The 18,998-nt window shown below is 34.3% G+C and overlaps 1 protein-coding gene across 1 annotated transcript in view; it reads left to right on the top strand.

Moving 5' to 3' along the window:
- Positions 1–1,728: 1,728 nt before the first annotated feature.
- Positions 1,729–18,998, top strand: part of LOC108569196 (neuronal cell adhesion molecule-like) — a gene marked incomplete at its 5' end in the record, with an annotated part of 31,705 nt that continues 14,435 nt past the window's right edge. Inside the window, 2 exon segments of the mRNA XM_017930661.1 lie at positions 1,729–1,939; positions 11,575–11,702. Of these exon segments, the coding sequence (XP_017786150.1) occupies positions 1,822–1,939; positions 11,575–11,702 (246 nt within the window).

The following is an 18,998-nucleotide window of genomic DNA, read 5'->3' as shown; positions in this document are numbered from 1 at the left end:
GACCACCGAAAAAAAAATGAAAAAAAAAACAAACAAACGAGATGTCTCTTTTATGTTGCGCAACAAAACAAAATCGATGAGATTTGATGAATATCCAATTTTGTTCATTAATATTTTGCTCTCCCTTTTTATTTATTTATTTATTTTATTTATTTTTTTTTTGAAGCCATACATCAAATGTGCGATTTATAACTTTACAAATCTGTTTTAAATTATGTAACTCGCTTGCGTGATTATCGTGTAATTAAATGAAACGTTAAGATGGCGCATTTTCAGCATTGACGTTTTTGACAGCTGACGGAAGGATGACAGCACGAAGCTGTCGGGAATGTGAGATTTTCAAACGAAACGTATCGGATGCTTTGGCTTTTGATGATGACATTTGTAGATCAAATCGGAATTGAAGAGTCGTTAGCAAAATGTAATTGTATTCCAGATATATCAAATTATGTTTCCATTGTATTTTTGTTGTTGTTGTTGTTATTATTTTATTTGCTGGAAGTTAATTGAATTTCGCTGATACACGTAACTGTATCTGTCTGTAGTCGATGAAACGTATCGTATCCGACGCAACATAATTGATAGGTTTTAATTTTTACTGACGTAACGGATCTAAACGTGACGTTCAAACGTCAGCTTCTCTTTTTCCCTTCTTTTCTTCCCCATCCTATAAGAGAATCACGCTTCACGACGTAATCGCAACCGACAATTTTTATGAGCCATTATAATAAACGTCGATCGTCTAGGAAAACCTTAAAAACGACAGCATTCACTTTACATAAAAATCGATCCTCAATTTTCACTTCTCTAATCAATATGCATTTACGGAATTATACAAATATTTATACAGAGATAAGTAATAAAACAATTAAATTATGTAAAATTAATACAATTATCAGAACTGGCGTTACCTAATAGGAAAGCTAACTTCATGCGATAATGTTGCCAAAATGATAATAACACGTTTTTTCTATTTCAATATTTATTTTGGCAGCATTTGTTTTATTTATTTATTTTTTGACATAATCATTAACTGTAATTTTATATTAAATTATGTAACTCGCCTGCGTGATCATCGTGTAATTAAATGAAAAGTTAAGATGGCGCATTTTCAGCATTCACATGTTTGACAGCTCTTAGGTGACGGATGGATGACAGCACAGATATGTCAGTGGGCTCGTTGGAAACGTGAGATTTTCATTTGTCAAACAAATTTAACTTATGCAACCTTTGTTCACATTTGCTAATGGTGATAATAAACTCGTTCATAAACTGAATGAATTGCGGATGCGCCGGGCGAAATGCACAGTTCACGTAGAAAATTGAGGTTCTCGTCTCTCTCACACCTCCCCCGCCACTCCTCATCGCACCATTACGACGCGTGACTTTGCATCTTTGGCTGGAACAAATAAGTGTTTTTTTTTCTTTATTATTTATGTTATGGTATATCCTTCAACCCGCGCCGATGATTGATTTTCGTATCGGTGATTAATGGTCCTCGCCGCCTTTTGGCAAACGTACATGACACACTCTTCATTATCGGCTCTCCGCGACGCGGATCATCATCCATCCAAGCGATACACAGTTATTCCGGAGACGCATAATTAATTAACTTGGCTTATTATGTTGTTCCGTCGAGATTTTCGTTCGTGTTAAATACAGTATTATGAATCCTTGATTTGAGTTTGTTTTAACAATGTTTGTTTGTTTGTTTGTTTTGTTTTGCAGGTGACTTGGATCCGACATCGTGATCTGCATCTACTGACCGTAGGTAGATTCACGTACACGTCTGATCAGAGGTTCGCAAGCATCCACAACGCTATGACTGAGGATTGGACACTGCAAGTCAGGTATCCGCAGCGCAGAGATACCGGAATCTACGAGTGCCAGGTTGGCACGACGCCACCTATCGGCATCCTGATGACACTCAGCGTCGTCGGTGAGTACCTCTTTTTTATGCACCTGCCTTATGGGAGAAGGTGTGAAAACACCTAAACCTAACTCGACCATTCCTAAAACCTGAACCTTAACCTCGCCTCTCACCCGTTCACCACTTCAATCCCAATCTGAAATACGATGAAACCGTCACAAACATGCACATATGTATTACGTCCAAAGCTCGTTTAAATTTAATCAATTCTCCGCAAGCCGCACACACTCATCCCCAAACCTAACAAAAGATTTTTGCAAAAAAAAAAGAAGGTATTTTCCCATTGACCACTATTTATTTCAATTACATCAATAAATCAGTGTTTTCAAATAGACAGAAGATAAAAATTATTAATTATGATTACGCTTCAAAAAAATCATGACAATCAATCATGGAAACGCATTACTTGAATTGCATTATTTTAACGCGAGAGATTTGTTCGTGCTTTTCTGGCGTGTTTCGCTTTGATATCGCGATGCAATTTGTCCGCCGCGCTGCCTCTGACATCTCACAGGAAGATAAACACTCTGCTTTAATGCAGAATGCAGGACTAAGTGGTTGTATAACGAACAAAGTTTATCTTGAATGGATTTGTTAATTGAACTCGTAATACATTACATTTTTATTCTTACATTATTATTGACTGTTTCTTTTCATATTTTGAATTAGTTCTATCTATTAAAGTTTCTGAGAAAATCAATAAACACATTTGTATATTTCATTACCATTAGTTCTTGTTGCATTGTAACTAATATTAATCATTTCGCTGGATGCAATCAACTCGAAATTGATCGGTTTCGGTCGTATTATATTTAGTTATCGTTGCTATTTGTACATGCACCAGTATCTTCGGACAATGAGCACCCTAAATCCCATTCACCCCGTCTCTCATTCATTCATTCATTCATTCATTTTGAAACGAGAACATGCAGCGGATACGGTCTTATGAGTGTTAAAGTTAAGAATCGATCCTTAACGTTATATCGGCCATCCGAGATGCGCGCCGTTCGCTTTTACGACAATCCCGAATACTCGGTGTCCTTTGAAATGGAAAACCCAAAAACGGAATTCGGAAAACTTTTCCGGTTTTCCGCATATCGCCATTATTATACGGTCATCGCTTTCGAGATAGATGGAGATGATAGAGATTTCCATTTGCCAAATATTCTAATTCAGTTTTATTTATTTATTTTCCTTTTCAAATTAAATGTACATTTACAATGACGTTAATGATTTGAAATGCAGTAGACTGTTTATTTAATCTACATTACTTGTAATTGTTGGTTGTGGAAGCCTTCGAATCGAAGCGTGCTATTGTTGTTGTTATTGTTGTTGCTAGCTTAAAAAATTGAATTTATCTCTTTTATTTTTCCCTATTGTCATGGCAAAACAAACATTCATCCCCTATTTAATTTAAATGTAAACTGCTACTAGTTTACTATTTTATTTGCAAATAATAATAATTGGCCCAATTGCGATTTTCCATGTTAATTAACGTAAATTCTCGATAAAGATCAAATTGCAGAAGTGGTATAACCTAGTCGACGATCCAATTAAAACGCGAAAGGAAGACAGTTTCAGCTTACTAATAACTAATACTGTGCGCATAATTTGTTTATTAATTACGAAGACAGATGCTTACACAAATTTTGATGTACATTTGAAACGTCTCAAATCAAATGATCCGACGAACATCGTTATGTATCGGATATTTGTATCCTAGTGGATCGTGAACAATCATGTAGGTGTTATTATTGAACATATGTTAAAATGATGTACGTTAAGCTATAAGTTACAGTGTAAATCTGCCGAGTTTAATAACATGAATAGAGGAAGCTTTGCGGTCGAATCTCTTATATAAAATACGTCTTTTCCAGAGATTCAATAAAATAGAGATTAGCAGCGTCGGCAGAGAGCGACACATAAAGTAGGACGTGGAAGAAAGAAAGATGAAAAAAAAAAAGTTGAGGACTGAGCATGTGTAATGTAGGATTAGATTGGTTTCGGGTTTGGCTGGAATAGACCGTTTTGTTTATTTTTTCTTTATCGTTTTTAACAAAAAATAAAAATTCAAAAAATAAAAACGAAAAGAAAGAACGGTGTTCGAACTGTTGGAACGTTTCCGCCGGCTATGCACGAGGGTACAGCCAAACGCGCACAAATAAAACCGATAATCGGTCAATCGGACCAGCGTTAATTGAACACGGGCTTTATCAAATAGACCGTGTCCAGGTGGAAATGGCGCGACTAAATCTCCCCGACACATGCATACCTGTCACAAAACCTAGCGCATAACTCTTTTTTTTTATATATATATATTTTTGATCGCAAATACAAAATAGATTACGCGAAAAGTTTTTATGCGTTCGCTTTTTTTTTGTTCGTTTAATTGAATGGAAAACCCGAAAAACAAACGAATGTTTTCGAAATCAAAATGTCGATGTTCAAAAGCCACCGCCATTTTGCGGTAATTACGTCAATTGTGACATACGTCAAATGTCATGATACCATGAAGGGTTAGGAAATGATACAATCAATAAATTTGATCAATGAACATATCAGACAAACTTTTGAATTTAGTTTTTAAAAGGATACTTTGCGTTATTTCGCGGAATACACTTGAATCCTTAAACGCTGAACGTAGTTTCGTGAAAAAGAAAACTTTTACAAAGAAATCGTTGACTACTCTCATTTTTATTTTAATCACGTTTACACTAACGACTTGACCCAGATATTTGCTGGTCAGATAAAATCCTATTTACGATTTCCTAAGTTAAGTAGGCGTAATAATCGTAAAAAAAGGGCTTAAGATTACGCATCTCGATATTTATTTAAACTTAAGTGTTATTGTATTTATAGTACAGTAAATGTTTTTGTTTTTTTCTTTAAGCTTTAGTAGTTTCACTGTTTCTACATACGTTTAGAGTTGATTTTAAGAAAGTTTTATAAAAATCTTTACTAGCAATATATAATGTTAAATTTATATAAGACGAAGGAAGACATTTTTAGATAAAACATTTTCATCCATCACGTTTAGATAAGCATAGAAAAAGTTTCTTTTGGGAGTCCCCAACATAAATCCCTCAGTTACGTTAACAAATGAAGCGAAAGGACGTCCAATATATTATGATAAAAAAGAAATATTTATATTTTTTTTTTCAATTTAATATGTATAAATATTAAATTTGCTGAATAAACTAATACTAATAAAATGTAACATTAAAATATCACATTGAGATGATGGGAAGGAACGAAGCTCGAGGGATGGGATCCGCAGTAATGTGGGCGAAAGATAAGATGAATATGCTTCCGTCTGTTGCGAGCAAAGAAACTTCCGTTCGCTTAAGACGAAATTTCCGTTTGAAATTTGATTATCTCCAGAACACTAAATTTGCGAGATTAATTTATTATTCTTGTCTCAGGCCGGAAAATAGCGTACATTTATTACGCGTACATTTACAACGCTCATCTCTAACCGACTATGTGAAATAAGCATGAATATTAGCAATTCGAAATTAGTTATCGAAGTGATTCTTTCAGCTGAGTGTTAAAAAAAAAAGAAGAAGAAGTAAGTAGAGCATTAGTGGTAAATCGAAGTGTTTCTGGGGCGGCGATAAATTTGCCGTAATTCAATTAGTGCCTTCAATGTTCTGTGGAAGGTCGCGCTTTAATAGCTGTTGATGGTGGTCTTGAGGGGCGCGGATGGACCAGCCGTAATGGCCCAAAGCTAAAAGCCTCCGCCCCATGCGAGAGAAGAACGAGAAGAGAAGACGAAAAAAGAAAGAAGTTGTCGCTGATGGCTCGACGGGCGGCAATGAAAACTAGATAATAAAAGCAATCTCGGTTATCGCCTTCTTCTCTTCTCCATACAACACTTCCCCTTACCGCCCCCTTCTCCTTATGTACTTCTTCTTCTTATTCTTCGACTTCAGCCATTTTTGTTTTTATTGCGTATCAAGTTTTGTTTGTCGCCCGTTCTCGCAGATGGCGTAATTTATATTAATGACACCGAAAGAAGCCAAGGGCTCCAACTACATCAGGGACGTAACCAGAGGAATGTACTTGACGAATTCCCTTGCAATTGCAAGATTTATCACCTAATTTTGCGTTTCTTTCTCTTTGGAATTATTATAATTCCATACAAGTAACTTTATTTTCATCTCTGGGATTGTTATAATTATTTTGGGCGTGATACGTCCCTGTGCACAGGGGGTGGGGGGTGGAGGACAGTATCTTCGTTCTGCTGGCGAACACAACAATGCGGGTAGTGGGATGGATGATGATTTCGAAGCGCGATGGAATGAGCGATTGCCGGTTGAGTCGCAGCTGACGCAATGTCACCGCACGTAACACACGAACCGCCACCAAGATTTATCACCGCCGCCTCCGACGACCACGGCGACGAAGGCGTCGCGACGCCACCGACGTCCGACGCCCATCCCTTCGCTCCAAACTCGAGCTTGCATAATCTGACAATGGACTACTGCTGCTGCTGACCCCGAGACCATCTTTAAGTTTCAGGAAGCAAACGCCGCCGCACCGCATGAGAAATGCATTGCTGTTGTTGCTGTTGTTTATACACGTCTGTTACGGCTACGCGTGCGGGTGCGGTGCGGTTGCGGTCGGCCCGAATGCATAACATATTTCGATTTCTGAATACATATTTACAAGTGGCTCCATCTGTTACATTGAATATTCCATCGAGATGAGAGAGAGAGAGAGATCTCTCTCTACGGCTCGACCACATCTTGTTTCATCTACATTCATCCCATCTTCGCAACTTGCAAACTTCTCAATGAGCGTATAAGAGACATTTAGAAATATGAAGCGTTCTCTTTCGCCCAAAATAGACCAATAAAGATTGTAAAATAATACTAATAATAAATATTACAACTTTTACATTTTATTCCTTCGCTCTACTGCGGTCTTATTTTCTTGCATTCTAACAAGTGCGCTTTCAATAGTTTTGTGTTTTCCCCCCTTATCGAACTTGCAAATTATTGCATTTCCATTTTCATCCATTTACCTATTCACTTTACACTTTGCATGCAACAATCGTACGTTTCTTTCTTTATGGAATTTACCATATTTCCTATACACATTTCCATAATAATAATCTTCTTTTTTTTTTTATAATCAATTGAAAATTCATAACTTTCTCACTTTTACCGTGATTTTATGATACAGGTGGCAAAATCTTGTTTCCATCTTTAAGCAGAAGTAATAATTGTTTATTGCCCACATAAATTAATGTTAGAATGACGAGTTTGACCGCGCCGTCCTTCCACGAATTTCAACAATTTTCTTCGTATTGTCCAGAGATTATAGATTCGTGCATTTCTTAAAGAAAATCTTATCTAAATTTCAGTTTTATTCTAATAAAAAAAACAATATATGAATGATATATGATACGTTTGATGAAATAAATTAAAACTTTGATCTTTAAAATTAGTTCAATGATTTTTTTTTGTCAATAATTAATTTTTATAAATTTGATAATCAAGTAGTTATTAATTACTTTCAACATTTGACGGATTACTTAACCTTATTCTCTGAATCTGAAGTGATTCGTTTATTTTCTGTCACTGCCCACTTGGTTAAATTTCCTTTAATTTATTGATATTTTAATTGGCTCTATTTATATTAATTTTATTGTATTATGATGTTATAATATAATTTAATGACTTTACGACGCTTTCGTATTACGTCTTTCATGTTTGTATACATGATTCAATGTTGCAAATATAATAGGTGAAGCGGCACGAAATTCTCGCGGTTGCTGCTGCTGCAGCATTAAGTAAGGCAAACTTTGCGGGTAATCCATTTTTCGGGCTTTACTTGTAGACGGGGCATGCATACATGCAGTGCATGAATTTTCGGCGTGAAAAGCCTTCATCCCCTGTTCCAGATTCTTCCTTCATTCCTTTGCAACAGCACCAGCAGCAGCAGCAGCAACCCTCTTTCTAGCCTGTCTTGTGCTGCTCGGTCTTGGTTTTGGGAGCTGCTGCCGGCACACGAGTTTCCGAACTGATTTCATTAAAACTTTTCCCCATTTGTCCCGTCGCCAAGTAAACTCTCTTCTATCTCTTTCATCGTCGATTCAGGCAACTATATAAAACATAACAGATTATACAAGAGAGGAGGGCTCTAACAATTTTTTATCCAGACTTTTCGGGGGGGAAAACGTCGATTTATCAGGGACCCTAACTAACTTTTCTCTACGCTACTTTGCACCCTTCGCAAACTACATCGGGAGAGAAGGGCCGCAATCGCTCCACCACCGCCACCCATTAATTATATTCATAATTGATTTAAATTCAGAAACAAAGGGCAATCAATTCAATAATTACAATCGCCGGAATACGTGATTACCAGACCCTTTTTCCCATCTCATTATACACATTACAGCGACCCTTCATTTACATCTTATTAATTATGATCGAAAGTAGACAATTTCAATTAATTTGTATAAATATTAAATTACTTTCATAATGATTTTTGGAGAAATTGCAGTCAGAATTGGTATGAAAGAGAAACAATTTTCAATTTTCATATGCATTGTCAGTGATGGGGTAACGAGAGAAAATGGCAAGAATTTAAATATCAGAAGATAAACACGGCAATCGATTGGGATTGTTGATTCGGAAAATTCGCAACGTTCGTTCGCAAACGTGAAGGGAATACGTAAATATTGAATGAGAATGCAAAGTAAATATATAATAAAGAAGCCAAAAACTGGTGGAAAATAAGGCGTAAAGAGCAAGCAAGAGAGAGAAGAGGCGAAGGCGGCAAGCTTGAAGGTCGAACATAAACATTAGCTTTAGCCGAGAGCGATATCCCGGACTCATCCAGCAAAATCCGCATTTAGAAAATACAAAAACGAACCGAACGATAATAAACCTAGTGGTGTATGTGTGTGAGAGAGAGAGAGATGAATAAACCGTTTTAAACGCCATTCCCATTTAATGACTCTATCTCTCTGCATATTTTTCTTTTTGCTTCAACAAAAGTATTGCGTTTATGATTGCTATTATTTCGAATTGGATCATTAAAAACTTTCACGCCCTCCAGGAATATCTCTGGATAGTCCTCTCTCCCTTCTAATTAAGATACCGGAATGAACGGGAAAAAAAGAAAAGAAAGTTTCGCTTTTAGTTAATCTGTAATTATGTGAGAGGATTTTTTTTCCCCTTTAATCGGGAATAGCTTCAAATTCGTGTTAATATTATAGCAAATCTAATTTTATGTAACCTTAATTGAATCAATTGTGGTGGATCAATGCATACATCGTTTAATTACAATTACGTTGATTGTTGGATTTCGACTTCGAACAGCGAAATCGGTAACAAATATCACACGTTGAAAGGTTCTAAACATTTGTGTTTTAATAGAGTACTCGTTGATAATTGTTAGATTAGATTAGGTTGAGTCAGGTATAGTAATCGAGAAATTGTAGAAAATTGTTACTTCGCTCTTTAAGTCTTTAATTTTCTGTCGATAAATCGAGATATACTTGTAATGAATTTATTTTCGAATGATTGCATCGCTTTAATTCGCTCAGGAGCTAATCAACGTGAAATCGAAATAAATTTTCATCGACGAAATTGCAATTTATGTGTCTACTCTAATTACGAGCTCTTTAACGTAACGCTTCAGTAAGTTGTACAAAAAAAATAATTAATGCTTGAAAATGATACTTTTTTTTTGTAGCACAACGCACTTTGTTTGTCCAATGATTTATAGTCTAAATAGTTTACATAATGTACATAGTCTTTATCAGGATTTCCCACTTTATATAAGCTTAAACATTTATTTGTTTTCTAAAGCAATATTTGGATAGGATTAAATATAAGTAAGAAATGTATATTTTTTAATTGATAATACGAAAATAATTGAAAGATCTGGACGTTTATTTGTGACTTGAAGATATTTAATAAAACATTCAAGATATCCACTTTACGAATTGCAATTGTATCCAATATAACGACCAGCAGCACAAAAGAGTGCATGAAAGCAGATGGTAATTAATTAAACTCGAGTTGGAACATGAATATATAAATTTTCAACTTAATTTTATATTGCACAAACGTTTACCAATAAAAACATGTTTTTTGTATGTGTGTTCAAGATCAAATTCGGTTCATCAATCGATAATCTGAAATTAGATACGCAGCTTTCCGAGTTGGGTAGGTTTCGGTCGAAAGGGCCCTATTTGGTATTCAAGCATCTTAAGGGCACGCGATATGCTCACGGATTATAAATTACATTTTATTATAACGAGATTGTTTTTTTTTTCTTGCTCGGCCTACTTCTGTTCTTTATTCTCGAGATGTGACTCGTAAAGAAACCAAGAGAAGAAGGAAAATTGGGAAAGGAAACAAGGAAGGAAAAGGGAACATGAGCTGAAACGGTGTTCACCAAAAAAAAAATATAGCAAGTTTGAGACACGCGCTCTACATTCGTAATTTTTATATATACACTGCAGTGCTGATAATAATTTCAAGAACTTCAAATAACTTACAGAAATAACTGTCTTCATATTATATTATACATTTTCTCAATAACTATACAAGATACGATTGTCAATGAGCACTCCAATTAACATTAACTATTTGTGCTTTTGTAACTATTATCAATTTCCAGTAATTTACGATCTAAGTTGAAAAAAATGTCTTCACAAATTATCAATTTTGTCAATAACTATACAAGATACGATTTTCAATGAGCACTCTAATTAACATTAACTATTTGTGCTATCTAAGTTGAAAAATGTCTTCACAAATTATCAATTTTATCAATAACTATACACTATATACTGAAAAAAAAACTGAATTTAAATACTGTAACGTAAAAGTTTATTGATTTTGGGTGCGATCTGATTATAGAAAATTGAATAATAAACGATTTAATTAAATTGCCGTTGACATTTGCGTTCTGGATGGAGCGTGTAAAATCGTCGAATTTTCAATGGGTCCACCGGAAAATTGGAAAATCTTATTACGCGCCGCCGCCGCCCGTGTTTTACACACACGGACCGCGATTGTTTCATACACCTATTGATGATTTACGAGAAGCCGCGGGTTCAAAGTACCTTTGCAACATTTAATAAGCGCTCCTCCAATTTTCTCATCTCAACATACATTATTATTATTATCATTTTACGTAAATACTCGCGAAAATTTTCGCAACTTTTAATTATTAATTCCGTTGTGTGAAGTATTACAGTAATCGGATATAAATCGGTGTTGAATTTACTACGAAATCTACATATAATTTATTTGACACTTTTCACAAAAGAAAAAATGGTTTTTACCTACATTTATTACCATCTGGGTAACATGTTGGGTTGTGACACGTTTCGGTACAGTAAAAGTGAGAGTTGTAAAAGGTCATCGTGACACAACGCTATCTATTGGTGAAAGCCGAAATCACGGCAGTTTTGAAATACAATCAATTTTGTCGTTATATATTAATTAACTATTTTAAGACCGGCTACGTTTGAAACAGAATAATTGCGTTATGTAAATGTCGTCGGATTGTTGGAGGAATTTGCAAAACGAGACGAGACGAGACGCGACACACACACAGACCAAAGGATCTAACTAATTAATTATGTATTAACTGTTAATGAATTCGTTTCGCAGAGCCGGTGACCACGCTTCTGGGCGGACCGGAAATGTACATCAACAAAGGAAGCACCATGAATTTGACCTGCATTGTAAAGCACAGCCCGGAACCACCCCCGAGCATCTACTGGACTCACAATTCGGCCGTAAGTTGCACACACACACATCCACACAGTCTTCATTGTTTAATACCAAACCCTCCCCAAAATCATAATTAATGCATCTTCATTAAACTGATATTCACTTACGTATTTTATATGTACATTCAATTTTCATATAGCAATTACAGCCAAATGGAGAAAAGCACAGTAATAATCTAACGCACATTGCATTTCCCAAATAGTCAACTTTCTTATGCAGTTTTTAGATCCAATCTATCTATGTTAGTTACTATGAAAATCACTTATATGTGAAGACATGATTTTCGAGCGTCATTTCTCTATTACTTCATATTTGTACACTAACTAGATGAAATCAGAGCATTAATTGTCACCTTCCTTAAATATCAAACTTTCATATGCACTTTTTAGATCTAAGCTATCTATGATAGTTACTGTGAAAATCAATTATATGTGAAGACATGATTTTCGAGCGTCATTTCTTTATTACTTCATATTTGTACGCTAACTAGATGAAACCAGAACATTTATTGTCACATTCCATAAATATCAAACTTTCATATGCACTTTTTAGATCTAAGCTATCTATGATAGTTGCTGTGAAAATCACTTATATGTGTAGACATGATTTTTGAGAGTCATTTTTTTTAGTACTTCATATTTGTACGCTAACTAGATGAAACCAGAGCATTATTTGTCACATTCATTAAATATCAAACTTTCATATGCACTTTTTAGATCCAATCTATCTATGATAGTTACTGTAAAAATCACTTATATATGTAGACATGATTTTCGAGCGTCATTTCTTTATTACTTCATATTTATACGCCAACTAGATGAAACAAGAGCATTATTTGTCACATTCATTAAATATCAAACTTTCATATGCACTTCTTAGATCTAAGATATCTATGATAGTTACTGTGAAAATCAATTATATGTGAAGACATGATTTTCGAGCGTAATTTCTTTATTACTTCATATTTGTAAGTTAACTAGATGAAACAAGAACATTAATTGTTACATTCCTTAAATATCAAACATTCATATGCACTTTTTAGATCCAATCTATCTATGATAGTTACTGTGAAAATCACTTATATATGTAGACATGATTTTCGAGCGTCATTTCTTTATTACTTCATATTTCAACGCTAACTAGATGAAACCAGAACATTAATTGTCACATTCCTTAAATATCAAACTTTCATATGCACTTTTTAGATCCAATCTATCTATGATAGTTACTGTGAAAATCACTTATATGTGAAGACATGATTTTCGAGCGTCATTTTTTTATTACTTTATATTTGTACGCTAACTAGAAGAAACCATTGTCACATTCCTTAAATATCAAACTTTCATTTACATTTTTTAGATCCAATCTATCTATGATTGTTACTATGAAAATCACTTATATATGTAGACATGATTGTCGAGCGTCATTTTTTTATTACTTCACATTTAAACGCTAACTAGATGAAACCAAAACATTAATTGTCAAATTCCTTAAATATCCATAATTTTGATCCATTCTATCTATGATCACTAAAATATGAAAACATTGTTTTTTAGATAGTGAATATTTTCATTACTTCAAACCATGAATTTAAGGGTATACTTAAGATATGATTGGATAATAGAAAATGCTAAAGAAATGTTTACTAAAACTAACAAAAAAAATAAAGTCTACATCGACAGGTTTAAGCATCTTGTACTTTACGATCTATAAAATACATTTCGTTGTAATATTCATAAAATCCCTTAAACCTGAAACCTTTGCCTTTAAGACCGCAGACTTTATAAAGTCGTCAAAAAAAAAAATAAAGAAGTTTTCTTTGCATCGTAAAAGAAACTCATGTAAAATAGGTAAAAAGATTATAAATGTTTTAGTTTAGAATAAATGTGCAAGTAGATCTCACTTTTACCAATTAATTATTAATTAAAACGGAATTCGATAAAGAAACTTTATGAATTAACTTAATTAAGGATTCGTGAAATAATACTAACGAACAAAAGTTTTTTTTTTTAGTGAATCTATTGTTAAGTACGTTAAAGTTATCTGAACGAATGTTCTTCAGCTTTATTTAATATTGTATATAAAAAGATTATAAAAATTTTCAGTTTACAAATAGATAACAAAAAGAAAGAAAAGTACAGGACTTTTTCTCCAAAATTTCACGAATTAAAAATTATTTGAAATAACAACACACGTTTTCGATGTTTAATTAAGAACAAATCTATTATTAATAATAATTATTTTTAACCAATCTTTAAACACATAATTATAATACAATTTCTTCATCAAATTTTATACAGAATTTAATTAAAGCAATTACAAAAAACATATTTAAATATAAAATATATAAATTTTACTAGAATCTTACATACAAATAATATTATCGAAAAAAAAAATCACTTTGTTCAAATTTTACAATAAAATTATTATTTAACTTTGGATTTTGCACGGAAATAAAACGATACTTATTAAAATATGCAAAAAAAAAAGAACGGGAAGAACATTCGTTAAACGTTAAATAAACTGTAGTAGTAACAATAATAATAATTTAATAAAACTTGAACAAATCAAAGTCTCTTTTTGAGTTTGTTCAGGAAGACCCAAGCATTAACGATCTCTTCCTTACAGTCTCTCACCATCGTGTCTAGTTTCATAAATGGTTGTACAGCATCACTTTTAATGGGCAGCGATTCGGGCATCACCAGGTCTTCTTCGTCCTCTTCGTCGTCGTCTTCTTCGATGTCGTCCTCCGAAGTGCACATGTAATCGTAGTAAACATTATCATCATCATTATACTTCTCGTGCTTCTCTGAAATATCTTCGTAATCCCAAAACAAGTCGTCGTCCTCGTCGTCTCGATGAACCCAAAAAGTGTCGAAATCTTTCTTCGCTTCATCTGCGACGCTCTTCTGCTGCTGCTTGCTCTTCGGCTTCGGCTTCGATTTCGGAACATCATCAATTCTAGTTTTCTGCTCTCCCTTAGGCGGCAGCTTCAATTCGACACTTTTCCTTCTGCTCTGCGTCTCATCTTGTTCATCGACTTTAACCGAATAAATACTGTAGTTCCTCCTTTTCTTTTTCTTCGCAACGGGGACGTTCTCTTTGTTCTCGGAATTGGCAATCTGTCGATGGCAAAAGACGCAAAAGTCCTTGTCATTTTCCACTCCGCTGTACACGAGCTTAGCGTCCGCTATCGCGGTCAGCACTATTTCGAAGCAGTCCTTGAATTTGTTCGAATCGAAGTCCGTCTTCGATTTGATCAGCGTATCGTACACCAACTTCTGGACGGCCGAATTCCGATGACACTTGCACGCGTTCTTCACCAACTTCATCCTCGTCTTCGTTCTCCCGCACAGATGTCCGCAGACTGAGGGCAAACCAACCGTACGTTAAAGACAACCCAAACCCGTCTGGATACGAAAATATTATTTTACAACCGCCCAAGGGATGGTAGGAGAGATAGGTAGTGGCAGTGGGGTGGTGTTTAACAATACAATAAAGTTGTTGGAAAATGCAATTAATCGTTTCTAGCAACTCTTCATCCTTTCACTTAAAGGAAAACCCTTACTCCTTCTCTGAATTGACCTACTTGTTGCCAAGATTCTCGCACACCCACACACACACCAAACGTAAATATATACTCTCTAAATATCCACCTTTGAGTGCTAAAGGGTTTCGAAGGATGTTGTGTGTGTGTGTGTATGTGGAGCGTTTAATTTTCCATGGCCGGATTGAAAGGACTCGGAAATGGACGCGAAAAAGCGCACGTTGAAGCGCTAAAATGGGGATGAAAATAAACTAATCTCTCTTTCACGGCACAATTCACTCGACGACGATGATGATGATGATGCTCAATACTTCTTTTTTTATATATAGAAAATAATTCCTTTCGTTCACGCTTCAATCGCCAAATTATAAGACGAAATTGTATTCGACCGATTTCTATACATATATATTATATTACATATATATATATTTACAATTTCTAACTTTTTCCAACTAAACACACTCAGACTCTATTCAAACTTTGAATGTTGCTTATTATATTATTACTACTCGTACTAAAAATATGCCCACATCAATCAACTTTTCATGAACATTTCATATATGTGATATATATATAAATATAACTGATACCACCGCATGCATTTTACCAGTTTCACACTCTCACTTCTTTTTTTCTTCTTCTTTGTGTACACTAAAACTAGCGATAAATTTAGTTTTCTTAAAAAAATAATCTAAAAATTGAACATATTTTATATATCGAATCCACCGAAACACTTTTAATTAAGCGAAAGTCGTGTTACTTTTTGCAAATTGAAATTTCTGTATTTCCTTGCACATTCAAATCCATTACATTTTCACAACGAAATACTGCATTTTATTGGGGAACGACGTGTCATTAGCATAATTTGCAAACGCCGACGGCAAAAGTAATTCGGTTAACTGGACTGAACATTCACATTAATAATTTTAAATTATAATTGACGTTCTGCAAACTGAACATAATTTGTACAGAATATTCGCTTTGAAATTAACGTTAATTGTTTAATTAAACAACACAATCTCTGATTTTATATGAAATATACGAATTCAAGTGAAGAATCCGTATAAAAGTATTTAGTGTAGTGTAGATTGTCGTTTAAATTAGCGTAACTTTTTTCAATTAGCAGACAACATCTATTATTTCATCATCCTCAAGAAGTTTGTCAACTAACAATTAAACTATTTCGAAAAATTATCAGTCTATGCTATAATTGAAATAATCCATGTAAAAACAAGTGTGTCAATAATAATAATAACTGATTTATATAAAAAAAAAAAGGTGTTTTGGTGAGATTCGAACCTGTCACCTTTCGCATCAGATTTTATGATATAAACAACCATACACATAATTACACCGATATGCAACAAACGTAACATCAATGTAATTATTATATAAAAATAAAATTAATTTATATATGAATGTAAAATAAATTGCATTGATGTTCAAATTTTGATCATAGTTGTAATAATATGAAAGAAATATTTACCAGCAAAATTTAAATTTAAAATCTAGTTTGGTCGATGCTGCAGAAAACAAAATACAATTGTTTAATGACGCGTCAGTGACAGATCTAACCTTATTTCATTTTTAAATTTTAAAATTAGTATGATTTTCAAATTACAAGCAAATGTTATGTAAACACATTATTATCTAGTATGCAAATTACCTGCAATTTCTTTCGTAACAACACTACACTTCTTTGCAAACACAACGAATTGCATAACCTTTTTCACGAAGTTTCGACGCACTGACAGACATCATGACAGAACAACAAAAGAAAAAACTAAGCCTACTCTTTTAATAATTCATTAACTTCTAGATTTAACCATTTGTTTTGGTAGTGTTTTGATGCTAGTTTCATTCTACTGTAATTCGATGAGAAAAGACGTGCAGTTTGTGCATGCAATTGAGTGATTCAATGTGATTATTAGAATGGTATCGGGTTGGTGTTGCTGCAGGCGTCGTAGGGAGGAATTAATGAGGTATCTGTCATCTGTAATGGATCACCGGAAACGTCATTACTCATTTAAAAGTAAATGCGCCACTCCGGTTTCCGGTATAGTTGGTTGGCATTTCATTTAAATCGTGCGCGCCCGTTTTCTTCGCCGCACTTGAATCTCTATTTTCGCGGCGCAGAATTACAACAACGGGCCAACCAACCAACCCTAATTCCTTTTTCTGTCTGCACTACGTGCTAAATCGAACCTTTATTCACACACACACATATACAGCAACGAAACGTCACGTTCGGCAATCGCTCATTGAATAATACAACGTTCCTCGAATCCCCCGCACCGACGATGTGTGAATAATAAAGGGCAAAAGCTCAGAAGAAAATATGAGAATCCATCCAATACATCTGCAAAGTGTATATATGAAGTGATTAGATGGGACGGACGGACGGACGGACGGACTTGGCAACTACGCCGGATGGATATTTTATTTCCGCCGCCGCACTTCAATTCGGTTAATTGCAAATCGAATTTACTTTCGTTCCAACCATCGCCTGCGGTTCTCCTCTTGCAGACATCATCTGACCCAACCAAGAAGGTTTGCTGTCCAATTCTAGCATTTCATTACTACCCTTATCTTTTTACTCGTTCGTCTGGAATAAGAAAGCTTCCGCTTCTTTTTCCTTCGCTCCTCACTGTATATTTTTTTTTTCTCTATATTCACTCCCTTTCCTTTTCTTAGAGAGCCAAGTCTAATCCGTTGACGGGCGTCTTGAGGGGAGACGTTTCGCCCAAATACGATTAGATTAAAACCCTGGACCGATTAAATTTCAAGGATTTCTCTCTATTTTTTTTTCCCCCTTTTTTTATTATATCAACTGCCTCGTCGGGTTCTGCGTTGACCTTTCTTTTTCTGCGAATTTCATACTGATATCAAGTCTTTCCAACTAATAGCACCCAATTCCCGAGTTAAGCTTGCGTAAAAGAAAAGTACGCAATATGACTGAATTATGCATAATTAATTATGGTATAATCTTGATGTATGTTTGGTTGCGGATTTCTAAGGACAAGTTAATACAGGAAGAGTTATAAGGAAAAATAAAATAAAAAAAAAAACTTAGTTATCTGTCAAAGTTAGATGTTGTTCCAATAGTAAATCCTTTGGGAAAATCTAAACGAAATAATTTTTACGACAAGTTTGGTTCATTGACGTTGTATACTAGAATTCAGCGTTTCTCAACCTACAGTTGTCATCTTGTGTCGCTATACAACTAAATCAAAAATGACAGCTGTCACATTGTATCAAAAGTAAGGACTAGTCCAAACGTTTCTTCACTGTACGCAATATAATTAAAATTAAAATAGAATAGAAACTAGGAATCAATGCATAATGAATTTCACCATAATTTATAATATAAGTACAATTTTGTGTTGGGTATAATTATGCTGTATGTTTGGTTGCGGATTTCTAAGTACAAATTAATACCGTTAGTAATAAGGAAAAATAAAAGAAAAAAAACCTCAGTTATCTGTCAAATTTAGATGTTCCAATAGTAAATGTTTTGGAAAAACGTTAGTAGACGAAATTATATTATAAAATGTTACTTAAAGATTAAGTTGGTATTTGTATTGGTGATTCGAAAAACACCCGTTGACATCATTTCATCACGATGTTGCCATTTATTACAAATATATTTAAAATTGCTAAAATAATTTGAATCTAATAATTATTTATTAAAGAATGATTTAATTGTAATTTTAATTTTAATGTTGGCAATAGATGTACGTAATGGGTGTAAATT

Source organism: Nicrophorus vespilloides, unplaced genomic scaffold (genome assembly GCF_001412225.1).
Source record: "Nicrophorus vespilloides isolate i.1.1-1 unplaced genomic scaffold, Nicve_v1.0, whole genome shotgun sequence".
NCBI lineage: Eukaryota > Metazoa > Arthropoda > Insecta > Coleoptera > Silphidae > Nicrophorus > Nicrophorus vespilloides.
Note: the sequence above shows the minus strand (reverse complement) of the source record. Positions and strands in the feature narration are given on the sequence as shown.